Consider the following 17439-nt stretch of genomic DNA (forward strand, 5'->3'; position numbering starts at 1 on the left):
TTGACATCGCGTGTATGATTGACAGGAACAGAATGTGAGGCTGATCAGACAGTCGAAACGAATGTGTGTACGCCTTTAGGCCTATATAATATTTTTTGTTGTTGTTCTTTGAATTAGTCAATTATTTTAATTATTAGTCAAATTATTTTAGTCAATTAATTATTTCTTGTGAATTTCTTAAACAACTTTCTGATGAATTTCTTTTAAAATTCTGCATTTTGATCTCAAATAAAAATAACATATGTTAAATTACACTGTGTTGTTAATGTTTTCTGAAAATACATGTCTTTCCAAATAACAATACAATATTTTTTCAGGGAAGGCATAAACCAACCATAGGAGTACACTCTGTAATACATGGTCACTTCTTTTCTACACTACTGTACATCTGGAGTGAAGCTATATTGTCATTTAGTTGCTCAAATGCTCAGTACTAGTACCTAGCAGTGGTAATAGTAGTGGGTTGGTGTTTGTATATCAGATCTAACACTGCTATTATGAGGTATCACAATATGTCATCATTCTGTTTTCTTTAGATTAGAAGATTATCAAGGGGAATGTCTATACTTAAAAATCCTGGGTGTTGTGACACTGTTTTTGCTTTTAGATCAACAAACTAGATGTACCGCATCGCGGTACAAAATATGACCGCCGCTCAGGCCTGCACTGGCTTTCCACAAAAATAAATGACGTGGAGTAATTTGGCTGTATTGCGTGTTTATGTATATACCTAAAAAAAGTAATAGTATGTGCATGCCTGTCTGTGTGTGTGTGTGTATGTGTGTGTGTTTGTGTATGTGTGTGTCTGTGTGTGTCTGTGTGTGTGTGTCTGTGCGTACATGTGTGCGCGTGTGTGTTTGTGTGTCTGTGCATGTGGATTTGTATGTGTGTGTATGGGTGTGTGTCTGTGCGTGTGGATGTCAGTGTGTGTGCATGCTTGCGTTTGTTTGTATTCCTGCATGTGTGTGTGTGACAGTATCATCCTAAACCAGCAACCCTTCGCTCAACAGCACCATCTACAGGCCGATGAGTGTACAGTCACTAAATGTGCACATAAATGAATTTATTTTATACCCCCCCCATGGATGAAATTCTACAAAACTTAGCAGAGGATACCCCCAGAGGATGTCAAGTTTATCATACACATGAAATATGGTGCAGTTCTGAACATCTCCACTGAAGATAGGGGCGATTAAAGCAGAATAATATTGCATTTTCATTTTTTATGGGAGGGGCGCAAATCACAAATGAGTGATTATGGGCTAGGTTGATGTGGGCCCTTAAGAGCAACATACCATAAAAATGTCTTCATCCTCGGTGCCACGGTTCAGGTAGTTATTTAGGAAAAACTGCATTTTTTCGGGTTTGGGGGGGCCCAGCGCGGGGGGGGGAGTGGCCCCCGGGGGCCAAACGAAATTTTTCCGTAGAAGTCTAGTGGGGCTACATGCCCACCAAATTTCATGTTCCCCGGTGTTTCGGTGTCCCTGGTATCGTTGACGAAAAATTTACGGGGGCCCCAGCGCGGGGGGGTGAAAGTGGCCCCCGGGGACCAAACGAAATTTTTCCGTAAAAGTCTAGTAGATCAACATACCATAAAAATTTCTTCATCCTCGGTGCCACGGTTCAGGTAGTTATTTAGGAAAAACTGCATTTTTTTGGGTTTGGGGGGGCCCAGCGCGGGGGGGGAGTGGCCCCCGGGGACCAAACGAAATTTTTCCTTAGAAGTCTAGTGGGGCTACATGCCCACCAAATTTCATGTTCCCCGGTGTTTCGGTGTCCCTGGTATCGTTGACAAAAAATTTACGGGGGCCCCAGCGCGGGGGGGGGAAGTGGCCCCCGGGGACCAAACGAAATTTTTCCGTAAAAGTCTAGTAGACCAACATACCATAAAAATTTCTTCATCCTTGGTGCCACGGTTCAGGTAGTTATTTAGGAAAAACTGCTTTTTTTGGGGGTTTGGGGAGGCCCAGCGCGGGGGGGGGGGGAGTGGCCCCCGGAGACCAAACGAAATTTTTCCTTAGAAGTCTAGTGGGGCTACATGCCCACCAAATTTCATGTTCCCCGGTGTTTCGGTGTCCCTGGTATCGTTGACGAAAAATTTAAGGGGGCCCCAGCGCGGGGGGGGAAGTGGCCCCCGGGGACCAAACAAAATTTTTCCGTAAAAGTCTAGTAGACCAACATACCATAAAAATTTCTTCATCCTCGGTGCCACGGTTCAGGTAGTTATTTAGGAAAAACTGCATTTTTTGGGGTTTGGGGGGGGCCCAGCGCGGGGGGGGAGTGGCCCCCGGGGACCAAACGAAATTTTTCCTTAGAAGTCTAGTGGGGCTACATGCCCACCAAATTTCATGTTCCCCGGTGCTTCGGTGTCCCTGGTATCGTTGACGAAAAATTCAGTAAGGTGACGGAAAAAAAAAAAAAAAAACTTTGACAATCCCTATATGAACGCTTTCGCTAGCTACGCTAGCGGCGGTCATAATAATAACCCAAAATGATTGTCCTGATAATGTCATGCATAAGACTTTTTTCTTCCTGTCCTGGACTCGGTGGTCTTGACTCGGACTCGAACCTTTATGGACTTGCTCTCGACTCGGACTCGACTAGCCCTGGTCTTGGACTCGACAAAGGAGGTCTTGACTACAGCCCTAGTTAAAACAATTCTAAAATATCTGCAAATGGGGTCAAAAAAATAAACTTAATTCAAAGTTATCTGCCTCATTGGCAGATATTTTAAATTAGTTTTAAGCATAAACTCACTAAATTTAGGTATTTTTCAGAAAATAATACTTAATATCTTAAGTTATTTTGCTCCTCAAATAAATGCATCTTGATTTAAGAATGTTTAGATATTTGTACTGGAAAACAAGACAAAAATAATGTGAAGATTTATCAAAATTAATTGAGTTTATGCTTAAAAAACGTGGTAAGACATATGAATTTCAATTCAAAAGGAAAGCAAGTTTATTTTTCTTACCCTATGGACAGATATTTTCATGTTTTAAGATAAACTTAATCTTTTTAGCATAAACTCACTTAACACTTGATAATTTTATCGGAAAACACGACTTAATATCGTATAGTGCATCTAAAGTGTGTATCTTGATTTTAAGAACATTTAGATATTTCTACAGAAAAAGACAAAAAACAAAATACTAAAATATTATGTTTTTTTGTTGCACTGCAAAAAGAAAAATCAAAGGTTGGTTTACCTGAGTGTCAGTGAAGCTCTAAAGATCCAGATGAGAAGATCTTCATCAAACCCTCTGCTGCGTGTCCTGATAATCTCCAGTCTGAAGCTCCTCAAACCGGCAGCACTGCGGTACTCAACTGAGACGAATGCGGGTCCTGAACACTGAGAACGGCGGGAGTTATGGACGTCTGTCCGTGACCTCTTGAACAAAACCATCCAGTGTTCAGACAGCCTCATGATCAGCACATCTGTGTTTACATGTGAAAAACAGGCCATCAACAGCTTCTTTTAATATCACATGAAGAAAGACTGCGGCTGTATTTGCCTGAGATGAGTGGATAATTGATTTTGCTCACTTTATGGCTTTTTTTCTGTTGCTTTTGTTCGGACTACGAGGGTTCGAAGAAGGACAAAGGCCTACATGATTTTATAGTGCACTCAATTACTCAGATCTTAGTAGTGAAAGGTCTTCAGTATGATGTATATAGATCCTGATGACAAACCAGTATTTGCCCTCTGATATTTGCCTAAAACATAACAGGATTAGTTTGACAGAGGCTTTGTTCATTTCTGGAAATGTCCAGCAGTTATTCTAGTATACTTTTTCTATATTACATAATATATTATCAATATACACTCACCGGCCACTTTATGTACACCTGTTCAACTGCTTGTTAATGCAAATATCTAATTAGCCAATCACATTGCAGCAATTCAATGCACTTGTAGACATGATCAAGATGATCTGCTGAAACTGAGCATCAGAATGAGGAAGTGACGTTGAACATGACATGGTTGTCGGTGCCAGACGGGCTGGTCTGAGTGTTTCAGAAACTGCTGATCTACTGAGATTTTCACACACAATCATCTCTAGTGTTTATAGAAAATGGCCAGAAAAAGAGTTGTTTAAACGCCACAGCCAACCAGAGTATTGTTGCTGACCATATCCATCCCTTTATGACCACAGTTATTTCCAGGTGGCAATTTAAGTGCTTAAAAGTAAACTTATTTCAGTAAGCTCTGCAAAGGCAACATTTCATCCTCATTTCAATTAACAAGAATGCTTTGAAAAGTTTCAGTTTCAATTCATTTGAATAGGCCTGATGTCGAGTAAAGAGTTATGGGAAACTAAATACATTTATGTTTCTCAGAGACAGTAATAACACTAAATTAAGAGCGAATGGAGACTTCTGCTGAAGTCTGTTGTTTTTAGGGCAAAGTTGATAGTTTAGGGTGTAACTAATATCTCCATTAGCTCTCCTGAGCCGTGAAAGAGCAACAACAGACATGTTATTAAAGACTTTATCACAGCTTTTATTGTTTATCATACACAGACTGTGTAAAAGAGCAATGTACAAAATATCTATACAAAAATATACTTGTAAACATACATATATAGCTTTGGTACCTTAGAGTGTGTAACTTTACTATGTGATATATGTATTGAAATGTGCAATTTAATAAGGCCTTGTGCATACATGAAAACACTTAAATTGCTATAATGACATAAAAGACAATGAAGAATAAACAAGATGAAGCCATACAAACTCCTTCTTAAGCTCTGTTTGGGTATATCACGTGTTTGCATGGAAATCTAAGCACTCAAACATTGTGTGGAAGAGTTATTGGACTGGTACTAATATGATTATTTTGATTCTAATGTACCGTGAGTCATTCAGATATACTGTTATTATCAATGACACTTTGAACGGCTTGATTCTGTACAAAAAACACTATGTTCTTCTTCAGGATTGCTGACTTGCTTTCCAGTACAAATAGCTAAAAACATTGCTAAATCAAGATACATTTACTGGAGAAGTCAAATTACTCAAGACTTAATTCTGAAAAATTAAGCAAGTTTTTGCTGGAAAACAAGAGAAAATATCTGCCAATCGGGTCAGAATAAACTTGCTTTCCCTTATATTTCTTACCACATTTTTATTCCCGTTTTAAGCATAAACTCACTTGATACATTTTTCAGAAAATAAGACACAATGTCTTTTTGCTTCTCAAATAAACAAGACTTAATATCTTTAGTCATTTTGCTTCTCAAGTAAATGTTGATTTAAGAATGTTTCGATATTTGTGATGGAAAACAAGACCATACTAAGTAAGAAAATCATTTTTGCAGTGTAGTCTCGAGTTGCTTTCTCTTTACAGAATCATAAACAATCACGTGTGTGTAAATATGCTTCAACTACTCATAAACATTAAAGTGCAAGTTTGCTACAAGAATCTTTACAAAAAAAAAAAAGTTAATCAAAAGTCACAGGCCGCTGCCTGAATACAGAAATGAAATATGCACTTCATTTTTTCAATAATGTTCAAAATAGGCTGAGAATGATTTAAACACAAAGTAAAAATTAAAAATCATCTATAATGTAAAACATCATATTTCTGATGTGTTTGATTTTAAACGGTGTACCTTTTGAATAACACAACTAATGAACAGTATCAGCTGATTGTAGCTTTGCCTTCTGCAGTTTATAATACTGCATTGTACCATTTTAATAAAAAAAACTGATCTGGTTCAAGCCTCAACCTTCACAGACGGTCCTTTAAGAGCACACCAGGAAGTCTAGCATATCATTCTGATGCATTTATGAACATTTCTTTTGAATTGATGCATACAATTTGTAAAAAAAATCTGCTCAAAATGTACATTAAAATTACTTCATGATGACAGGAAGTAGGAATGCGTCACAGGAAGCTCTCCTCCACTTCTGGACTTCCAGAATGTTCCGGAAGCAGTTCCTCTCGCTCGGGTTCGGTACTCGGGGTTTCCATGGAGACCGTCTCCTCATCAGAACTTAAAGAGCTTTTGGAGAGAGAGAGAGAGAGAGAGAGAGAGAGAGAGAGAGAGAGAGAGAGAGAGAGAGAGAGAGAGAGAGAGAGAGAGAGAGAGAGAGAGAGACATTAAGATCACATTAGTTTGAACCTCCAGGGGGTGCTGTTAACAATTTGGAAATTCTTTAGATAAGAATTATTAGCTCAGTGTTGTTATATATATATATATATATATATATATATATATATATATATATATATTATTAATCATTTCTATTTTATCATATTATATATTGATATTTATTATAATTATTAAAAATCTTAAACAAACATTGAACAAATGTATACCATGAATGCATATGTCGAGTAATACATGTAAAATAAATATACACTTCATCAAACTATTATATATTATTTATATTATATATCCTTTACATTTTATCATATATTATATAACTATTTACACACATACTGAACAAATGTATACCATGAATGCAGATGTCAGCTTGGCCAAGTGAATATATGTAAAATCAAAAATAAATAAAAAATAGGCTACTTAACATTAAAATTATATATTATTTATATTATATGTATCCTTCATATTTTTTATATATCCATTATATTTTATTAAATTAAATTATATTATATATACATATTTATTATAATTTATATATGAGTGTGTGTGTGTGCATATATATACAGTATATATACAATTATTTATGTATTTATGCATTCATCTAGCTAGCATGTATTTCATTTACATTTTTTATATATATATGTGTGTGTGTGTGTGTGTGTGTGTGTGTGTGTGCATATACACACACACACACACACACACACACACATATATATAAATATATATATATATACACACACACACACATCCACACACATATATATATATATATAAATATATATATATATACACACACACACACATCCACACACATATATATATATATATATATATATATATATATATATATATATATATATATATATATATATATACACATATATATATATACATACACACACACACACACACACACACATATATATATATATATATATATATATATATATATATATGTGTATATATATATATATATATATATATATGTGTGTGTTATTTATGCCATAAAAGTTAAGTACAGGCTCTCATTTTCACGTTAAAATCGTTCCCATTTGCACATAATTATTCATACAGTTTTTTTTTAAATAAAAACAGAAGTGATCCTCTCCACATGGAAGAGGAAGAGGTAATGTCTCATCTTTCCTTCATCCTCTGCGGTTTATAATGGTCTGATTTATTTCTGATCACAGGAAGCCAGCGTTACCTCGAGGGGGTTTCCGTCAGCGCCGGCTGGTCCTGGGTCTCCTCCTCCGGCTTGGGGTCGGGGATGGGGATGATGTACTCGTTGTGTGGAGCCTCTCCGTCGGCCTGCGGGCGCGGGTTCGGGTTCGGGGTTTCGTCCGAGGTGGGAGACTCAAGAGAGAAGGCACCCGGGAACGGAGAGGGGACCAGCGGCTTCACACGAGCCACCGCAGGGTGATCGCTCTTCAGAAAGCTGTCGCTCACCTGAGAGTATTTCTGAGGGAGAGATGATGATGCTTTCATGAAGAAGATCACAAACGCTCAAACGTTTGGAATAATTAAGATATTTTAATTATTAAAAGCCCCTAATGCTCACCAATGCTGCCTTTATTTTATCAAAAATACAGTGACATACTATTACAGATTATTAAAATTTTCAAATGTAATTTATTCCTGTGATCAAAGCTGAATTTTCAGCATCATTACTCCAGTTTTCAGTGTCACATGATCCTTCAGAAATCATTCTAATATGATGATTTGATGCTCAATTTCTTAAAAATTACAAGGATTGTTGAAAATGTATCAATATTTGCTCTCATTCTTAGTTTAAAAATGGCTCCCATTCGAATAGATTATTCATACTGTACATCTGAGTTTGATGGAAAGTTTAAATTCTGCTTTATGCTTGAAAGTACTTTAGCAAAAGTTGTGACCACAGAATGATGGAGAAAATATTGCAATTAGAATTTATTTGCAATCTAAGAGGTTAAAAGATGGTTTGTTTAAAATGTATCGATATGTTCTCTCATTTTTAGTTAAAAATTTCTCCCATTTAAATGGATTATTAATGCATTTGAGTTTGATGGAATGCTTAAATGTTGCTTTATGCTTGACGATTCTCTGCATGTTCCTTTTCGTTGTGTTGATTTTAGAGTACTTGAGTAAAGGGCGTTAACCACAAAATTACAGAGAAAATCATTTAAGGAATATTACAATTAGAATTTCTTTGCAATCTATAATTGCACCATGGAAACGAAACAAGGAACATAAAGGAAACCTTTTTATATCCGTCTGAGAGCATGTTCCCCATCGTGTGCACCAGAAAGGAGAACTCTGGACGCTTCTCAAACTTCTCATCCCAACATTTCCTCATGACCTCATAACTGCAGAGGAACAAACCATCAGCCTTCAATCCGAACCCACCATCACCACATTTATTTAGAGATGCCATAAGTCATTTCCAAAAGCACAATGGCTGTGTTTTAAACAGACAACACAGTCTGTTACTGAGCACAATCTTATTTACTGTATGAATATACAAAACAAGGATAAATGCAATAATAAGCATGCAAGCCTATATGTTTATGTAATTGTATGCAAACATACATGTCCTCGTTGGCGTATGAGGGTTTGGCCATGCGGTAACCTCTCTTCAGAGCGCTGTAAAACAACTCGTTCATCGGCAGGTCTGGATACGGGGTTCCTCCTGCAAAATCAGCCATAAAGAGAGCTTTTCATTTCACATTTCACTCGCATAAAACAGGAACAATCCTGTATTTGTAAAAGCCGTTTTTGCTAATTCATCAGTGAGCAGTTATGTGCTTATAATGGATCGTTTTAAATCTCGAATACAAGAACAGCAAACATGCCTTATGAAAGAATTGCTAACACTTTACAATAAAGTCTTGTTAGTTAATGCATTAGTTAATGCATTGAACTAACACTGAAATTAATTCTAATGCATTCTTTAATCTACAAATCAAAAGTATCTGTTAATATTATTTAATGATAACATGAACTAACAATGAAAAGTTGACTTTGTATTAACATTAACAAAGATTAATAAATACTAATGACAAATGCACTGCTCAATTGTTAGTTAATGCATTAAGTCACATTAACTAATAGGATCCTACTGGATAATAAAGTGTTGCCAAAGAATTCTTATAATCATATAAAATGGATAAAATAGTGACATGCATACAGTATCAACTGTGTATAGGTTTCACACTATGAAATGCATTATTTAAACACAGACCTGAATAAGTAGTAATAAGACAAATTTCTTCTGTTTATAGGAAATATACATTTATACAACATCTCTGTTAGGATACATGCACGTCACTACATAACATTGCATCAGATTTATGCATTTGGCAGATGCTTTTATCCAAAGCTTGCATTCAAGCTATATTTTTTTTCCCTTGGGAATCAAACCCATGACCTTGGCGTTGCCATACCATAATTTTTCACACGATACATATTTTAGGTACAATATACAGTATAAGAAACCTCATCAATGTTCATTTCTATTTGGGGATTAACATTTAGTGTTAGTGCATAGACAGTCAGGAGAAAGAATAAGTGAACGGACTCACCCAGAGTGAAAATCTCCCACAGTAAGATGCCGTAAGACCAGACGTCACTCAGAGTGGTGTACAGGTTATGAAAGATGCTCTCCGGCGCCATCCACTTCAGAGGAAGAAACGTCTGCAGAGAAACACACACCGTTTCATTTTAAAATCACAACTATGACACATGTTTGAATGAATGTGTTGAGGGATCTACGTACGCTGCCTTTGGAGATGTAGTTGTTGTCGTGCATGATGTCTCTGGCCAGTCCAAAGTCACAGATCTTGGCCAGTTTGCCCTCACAGATCAAAACGTTTCTTGCTGCCAAATCTCGATGGACACACTGACAGAGAGACACAGAAAGATGTGCTTTACTTTGCAAAGAAAAAAATGAGACACTTTCTCTAGATCAGCAATTTTTTATTTTTTTTTATACTCAGCAGGTTAAAGGTTACTCAAGACTTTGTTTTACAGATTGGATGCATTTCCCATTTACAACAGTAGATGGTGATGTATGTTTTCATTCTGGCCAGGGTTATTATATTTAACTAAAACCAAGCAAAAACTTTAATAATTAACTGAAATACTTGAAATACTTAACGTTTTTAAAAACACTTTAACTTAAATTTTATGTCAGCTAGTTCCCAAAGAAACATTCTCATTTTCATTTAGTTTAACTTGATGTACTTGATAAAATATAAAATGAAAAAAAAAAACCCTATAATATAGACATAAAAAAACAACTAATAAAAAAATGCCAAAACTACAGTGCAAATTGTAAATTACAAAATAATTCAAAATATTAATAAAATGTATCTCAATGCTACTAAAATAACATGCTACTGGAATATTAAAACATGCCTGACAGATTCTTCTGCGTGGAACGGTGAGTTAGTGGACTGATATTATTTCATTATGTTAGGTCTAATGTTTTGCAGGTCAACAGTTTTAGTACTGTAGTTATTACAGATACTCACGTTCTTTGAGGCCAGGAACTCCATGCCTTTGGCCACCTGGTAACTGAAACCAACGAGGTCACCGTAGCTCAGAACCGGAGAATCACTGATGACCAGAGAATGATCCACCCTGTGACCTGTGACACACACAACATAAATCACACAGCCTCATTTGATGATGCAAATACAAATGCAAAAAAACAGGTAGTGCCATGGCATTCTTACATGTACCTTCGAATTCTACCGTTGTTCAATCGTATTAGCTTCTAGCATCTCTGAAAAAAAATATTTTGTCTTTTTTCCTAGTACAAATATCGAATTATTCTTAAAGTGCCCCTATTCTGCTATTTTAAAGGCTCCTAATTTTGTTCTGGAGTCCCCTACAATAGGTTTACATGCATTCAAGGTCAAAAAACACTTTTGTTTTCTCATAATATACAGTGCAGCCAGGGGCGCCGCTATCAATTTTGGGCCCTATGAAAGAATATGAGGTTGGGCCCCCTACCGCACCCATTCTGTTAATAAAATCGATCTCTGGGGCCCCCAAAAGTGCCTGGGCCCTTAGAATCGTCCTAACTTTCCCCCCCCTTAGCGGCGCCCCTGAGTGCAGCATCACCTCTTTTCTCACAGTGTCTGAAACTGTTCTATAAAGGATTCAGTCTCTCTAAAGCCCTCTTTTCCAAGAGATTCCATGCTCTGATTGGTCAGATTGCCCAGTCTGTTGTGATTGGCCGACAGCTCACAGCGCGTGTCAGAGACGAAACATGTATTACCATATCTGAAATTCAGGCTTCCTCAGCGCTTGACACATGGTGATACAAACAGTAACGACTGCATAGGTTTTACCGTATTAAATTCCAGCCTGAGTCATCATTAGGAAGTGCGTCAAAGTGGATTTTCTTTCGCAGCGCAGAAAACAGCGTCTTCCCGACATGTCAACAACATAAACCAAACTATTCCGGTATCGGCTACAACTAGCGTGTTTGAGGGCGTTGTTCGCAGCAGCCAATGACCATAGACTGGCATTATGCAAATTTCTTACAAACCTATGTAGGTTTGAGTAGGATGTGAGACTGGCATAACTGATGACTAGTTTCAGGCAATAACTGCATTTTTCTGCATTTCTTTGATCTTTGAAACTTGGCAGACCTTTTACATTCACAAACAGGTAATATGTGACCCTGGACCACAAAACCAGTCACATAGGTCACAATTTTGAAATTGAGATTTATACATCATATGAAAGCTGATATATAAATAAGCTTTCCATTGATGTAAGGTTTGTTAGAATAGGACAATATTTAGTCCGAGATACAAAAATTTAAAAATCTGGAATCTGAGAAAAAAAAATCGAAACATTGAGAAAATTGAAAAGTTGTTCATTTGTGCTGCATTAACTCACAAAAATAAATGTTTTATATATTTACGGTAGGAAATTTACTAAATATCTTCATGAAACATGATCTTTACTTAATATCCTAATGATTTTTGCCATAAAAGAAAAAAATATAATTTTGACCCATTCAATGTATTATTGGCTATTGCCACAAATATACCCTTGCGACTCGCGACTGTTTTTGTGATCCAGGGTCACATTTAGGTAATTTCAGGAAAAAAAGCATAATAGGGCCACTTTAAATCAATATACATTTACTTGAGAAGCAAAATGGCTGAAAAATCTAAATTAAGTTTTGATAACTTTGACTTTATGGCTAAAACAAGTTTTAAGATTTTTTTTTTTTTTTTTTTGTACTGATCACGAACACTGACTGTACTGTTTTATCAGGGCTTTCTACGTCCAAGAACCGTTGAACTCATCCTGACATCCTCTCAGCTAAAATTAAAACATGTCTCAAGAAATACTCAAACAATTAATAAATGTAGAAATATACAATGAGACTTTTTAGTCTTGATTTAAATAGCGCAGAAACCTCAAGCGTTTCACTTTCATTAAGTTATTCGGACATCCTGTCAGATGAGGAAGTGAAGCATTAATGAGCATTATGAAAGAGATCTCTGTCACACAGACTCTGTCTGTGCTCAACCTGAAGGCCTCGCAGCATCACTGAGCCAAAGATGACACAGCGAGCACAGAGGCATGATGGGAGCTTTAGGATGTTAGTTTTATTTCTCTGCAGAAGGTTTCAGTGTCTGCACAACAAGACAAAACCTTACAGCCTCACATCATGATGTGAACTTACACTTTCTGAATCACCACAATATTACAATTAAAGTAAATAAAGACTGTTTAAACATACTGGTAACTAATTACATGAATTATATGCAAATTCATGAAGATTAACCAGATGTGACAGTGCTGCTAAAAAAATCCTGTGATAGACATTTGGTATTTCAGTAAATATTGAAATAGTTGTTTAATGTGACTATTAGCATTATTAATAAATGCAATGCAATTAAAAATGCAAAAGTGCAATTAATATATACTCTCTCTCTCTCTCTCTCTCTCTCTCTCTCTCTCTCTCTCTCTCTCTCTCTCTCTCTCTCTCTCTCTCTCTCTCTCTCTCTCTCTCTCTCTCTCTCTCTCTCTCTCTCTATATATATTGATTTTATTTTTTTTACCAATATTCTTCCAAAATAAAAGCTAGAGGTTTTGAAATGTTAAAAACTTGAGGGTCTGAACATTTTAAAGTGAAGGATTTAAGACAAAAATATTGTTAACATAGTGTAAAATATATTTTTTTATATATAATTATCAATTGTTTTTTTTTTCAGTCCAAATGTAATGTACAACAGTAATATATTTATGTCTTCATTTTTATTAGAGTTCAAACTAATATTAATAATAGTAATAGTAATAGATTTAAATGTCTCTATAATAATAATAAATAATGAAAAGGTCTCATTTTCATATGAGATTAAATCTTACATCGCTGTTAGAATTTATGCCATTTATGTAAACATATATATATATATATAATAATAATAATATTTTTGTCCAAGTTGTGCCACCCTAAATCATTTTAAAATAAAAAACAATCAAAATATCAAATATTTTATGTCATGTCATGTGACCATTAACCAACATCAGATAACCCTGAACATGCAAATGTATTGTAAAATGATTTAAATATTACCCTAAAATCTCAACAGGTATTGAAATAAATATTTGACATCTAAGGGGTTTGAACTGACAGCAAGGCTTGGGAATGAACGCTGCTGTAGTCGAGTTGGAGGACTGTAGACAGCGGGGGGAGTGTGTACCTTGCTCCTGGTAGATGTCCTGCTGGTACGGGGACTCGTAGGGTGACGGCTGGATATCTGCATACTTGATCGAGTCTGTGAGCTCCTGCATCGGGACATATTCCATCTGCTCGTCTTTGGTCATGTCCATATATCCTCCATCACTCTCGCTGCCAAACGACACATATCTGCAGAGCAAACCAATACAACCTGATTACATCAGTCTTACGTTACATAATGTTATAGTCAAGCATGATTAATATTCACCATAGTATTTTAAGTATTTAAAGTTTGTTATAATTAATATTTGTTAATGCTTTTGAAAGAAGTCTCTTGACTTAGGTTCACTAAGGCTGCATTTATATGATCAAAAATACAGTAAAAACAATAATACTGTAAAATAGTATTACAATTTTAAAGAACTGATTTCTAATTTGGAGCTCAATAATTATCAATTATTATTGGTGCTTAATTATTAATAATGGTCATTATTATTATCACCGTTAAACATTTTAGTGGAAACATGCATTTTTTTTTTATTTTTTTTTTCGTAAAGAAATGTCTTTACTGTCACTTTTGATTTTTGAATAAATTACATTTTTAAAATATATTCAAATAGAAAATTTAAATTGTAATAATTTTTCACAATATTAGTGTTTCACTGTATTTTTGATCAAATAAATGTAGCCTTGGTGAGCAGAAGAGACTTCTTTCAAAAACATTATTTTAACCGTTAGTTTCTATGTGTAGAAATCAGATAATCATTTGAGAAATAAAAAAGCTGTTAATTCGGCTGTAATTCTCGTACTCTTTCCCGGTTGGCACGTCACTATCGTTACAGATCAGGCTGCCGTTGGTGATGTGGTTCTTGTCGGCGTAGGACTGGAGGAAGCTGTGCTTGTTCCTGTGCAGGTAGTCCACCAGATCGCCATAGCGACAGTATTCTGTCACCAGATATAATGGACCTGCGTAAAAAATAAAGATTCAACCTGAAAAGACATCTCAGAACAAAATGTCTGATCTAAAGAAATCAGTGGCTTTAAACATCGAGATTGGTTAGGCTAATAAACTATATTACTTTGGGGGAAAGCTGTCTGCTTTCAACTAGTGTTCATTTTGCCAGTTTTTTTTTTCATTTAGTCTCAGTCCTGTATTTAATGTACTTTTTAGTTGTCATTATATTTAGTCAACCTCGTCCTGTTTTTGTTTGGTCACGTTTTAGTCGACTAATTAGTTTTAGTTGATGAATAGCATAGTTCCACATCATTCTCCTACGCTGTTGACATTGTAAACACAGTCCAGCGCTTCTTGGTTCTACGTCAGCTCACTATTGGCTGGCTCCTGCGTCAGCATCATACGCATGTGTCATGGTGTTCACATGACCAGCATCGGCCAATAAAGCGCCTACGTTCGGATGTAGAACTAGGAAGCGCTGCACTGTTTACACTATGTCAACAGCGTAGAAAAATTACGTGGAAGAGAAGAGAGGGTTGAATAATGCCGTTATTTTTGGGGGGTTTTGCGCACAAAAAATATTCTAAAGTCACTTTATAAAACATTAAGGTTGAACTAGTGTAGTCACATGGACTATTTTAACACTGTCTTAACTACCTTTCTGGGCCTTGAAAGTTGCAATGAAGTTACAGTCTATGGGGAGCTCTCGAATTTAATCAAAAATATCTTAATTTGTGTTGCAAAGATGAACGAATGCCTTATTGGTTTGGAACGACATGAGGGTGAGTAATTAATGACATAATTTTCCTTTTTGGGTGAACTAACCCTTTAACATCTGGCAACCACAAGCATGAAAGCTTGTAGAATTTATTCACATTTTTAACTACATTTTAGTCTCGTCTTTTTTAGTAAACGATATTGTTGATATAGTCACAGTTATCACGTGGTCTCATCATCGTCTCATCTTAGTTACGGAAAAAGAGGTTGTGAACGAAATGAACACTACCTTCATCAACCCTCGACCGTGTGCTGGGTGAGTGCCTGAGTTGTTTGCTCACCTTGTTTGGTGCAGGCGCCCAGCAGGTTGACGATGTTCAGGTGAGGACCCAGGTGACTCATGATCTTCAGTTCAGACATCAGAGCTTGTGTCTCGCTTCTCCTTGCCGTCGCTTCAGTGACGAGAGAACACGAATGACTACAACCAATCAATCACACTCACATACCTGTGCATAAGTGTGTGTTTCACACGTACATTTGAGCATTTTCACCGCCACTTTAGTGGTGGTTTGGGAACGGCTGAGACCATGCGCCGTCGCCTCGACAACACGCCCAAACGCTCCAGATCCCAACGTGCGACCTGAAGAAACAGATACATGTCAGTAAATAACACACCTGGACATACAAACACTAAGTGCTCTATTTTATCGATCTGAAACGCAAGTATCAAACGCGAAACGCAAGTGACTTTGTGGGCAGATCTTGGGGGTTCTCTGGCGCAAATCTAAAATGGGTTGGTCTGCAGTAGCTTCATTATTCATAGGTGTGGTTTGAGCGTAACGTGAAATAAACCAATCAGAGCATCATCTGACATTCCCTTTAAAAGCAGGCGCGCTTGTTCCATGGCGGATTGCTATTATAATGGCGGATTTGCCAGGCGCACGTCAGGAGTGGTTCACAGCCGAGGAGACCGACGTTCTCGTCAGGGCCGGAAAACACAGAGAACTGACATTTTATGGGGATGGAGAAACACACCCAAATTAACTTGGGTTAAACAGGCATAAAATAATTCTGGTAAATGTGTAAGCTAGATTTATGCCTATTTTTTTCACATCTTCATGGACACCACAATGATTTCCCTCATGTGGAATATTTTTCTTTGTAATTATGTATGGTTTGCAAAAATGGCAACTGCTGCGTCTGTGTGTAGATGAGAGAAGCAAAGTGTATGTGCGTTGTGCACACGCTACATTATGGCCAAACATGCGCCCTTAAAATAACATCTGAACGCGCCACTGACTTTAGACTAGGTTTTTCCTGGTCAGTGGCAAAATTGTTTTCTGAAACTGCAAAATAGCACCAGGGAACGTTTGCGCCGGAACACACCTCCTCTTTTCGCTGAACCGCCCCCGGGAGCGCAAGTTCATTTCCTAATTTACCGACATGCGTCTGTGGAGGGAAAAGTCTGCTGTGCGTCGGGTGCAAAATAGGAATGATACATGCATCGGTGTACAAAGTCAATTGCACTGGGTGCAAGATGGGGCCCAAAGTGGTAATCTAATATTTTTGACCACTTTGAATGTCCAGCTACAGGATAATCTGATTAGAAACACTGAAGTAAGTGTGGTCCTGTTCTCACCCAGAACCAGACTGTCCCGTGGCATCTCCCAGGCCAGGTCATAGGGCAGGTGAATGGGGTCAACGTAGATGTACTCATGTCCATCTAAACTGACTGATTCAATGACCTTCCACCTGATTTCATACCGTGGCTTCTGCAGGAAGAACAATATAGAGTTTCAGTTTAACCATGTTAAATCTGTAGCAGTCAGACAGGATGTGATGTCACTGACCTTCCTCCACACAGCAATGAGGATGATGATGGAGATGATGACGATGACCACCAGTGCTAAGACAGCAGCCAGAACTGCCACCTGAGAAAACAACGCTGGACAGAAAAGATGAAA

General features: G+C 36.9%; 1 protein-coding gene across 3 annotated transcripts in view; it reads right to left on the minus strand.

The window, feature by feature from the left end:
- Positions 1-4480: 4480 nt before the first annotated feature.
- Positions 4481-17439, minus strand: part of pdgfrb (platelet-derived growth factor receptor, beta polypeptide) — a 47249-nt gene continuing 34290 nt past the window's right edge. For all 3 annotated transcript variants that reach the window (XM_081382734.1, XM_081382736.1, XM_081382735.1), the window contains 13 exons: positions 17326-17420; positions 17115-17247; positions 16011-16115; positions 15817-15927; positions 14613-14769; positions 13826-13992; positions 10625-10740; positions 9868-9990; positions 9674-9785; positions 8682-8781; positions 8353-8458; positions 7318-7571; positions 4481-6008 (listed from right to left, as the gene is read on the minus strand). In XM_081382734.1, coding sequence (XP_081238860.1) covers positions 5891-6008; positions 7318-7571; positions 8353-8458; positions 8682-8781; positions 9674-9785; positions 9868-9990; positions 10625-10740; positions 13826-13992; positions 14613-14769; positions 15817-15927; positions 16011-16115; positions 17115-17247; positions 17326-17420 — 1697 coding nt within the window. In that variant the 3' untranslated portion in view covers positions 4481-5890. The remainder of the gene's footprint in view (positions 6009-7317; positions 7572-8352; positions 8459-8681; positions 8782-9673; positions 9786-9867; positions 9991-10624; positions 10741-13825; positions 13993-14612; positions 14770-15816; positions 15928-16010; positions 16116-17114; positions 17248-17325; positions 17421-17439) is intronic.

Source organism: Scardinius erythrophthalmus (assembly GCF_964197995.2).
Source record: "Scardinius erythrophthalmus genome assembly, chromosome: 13".
NCBI lineage: Eukaryota > Metazoa > Chordata > Actinopteri > Cypriniformes > Leuciscidae > Scardinius > Scardinius erythrophthalmus.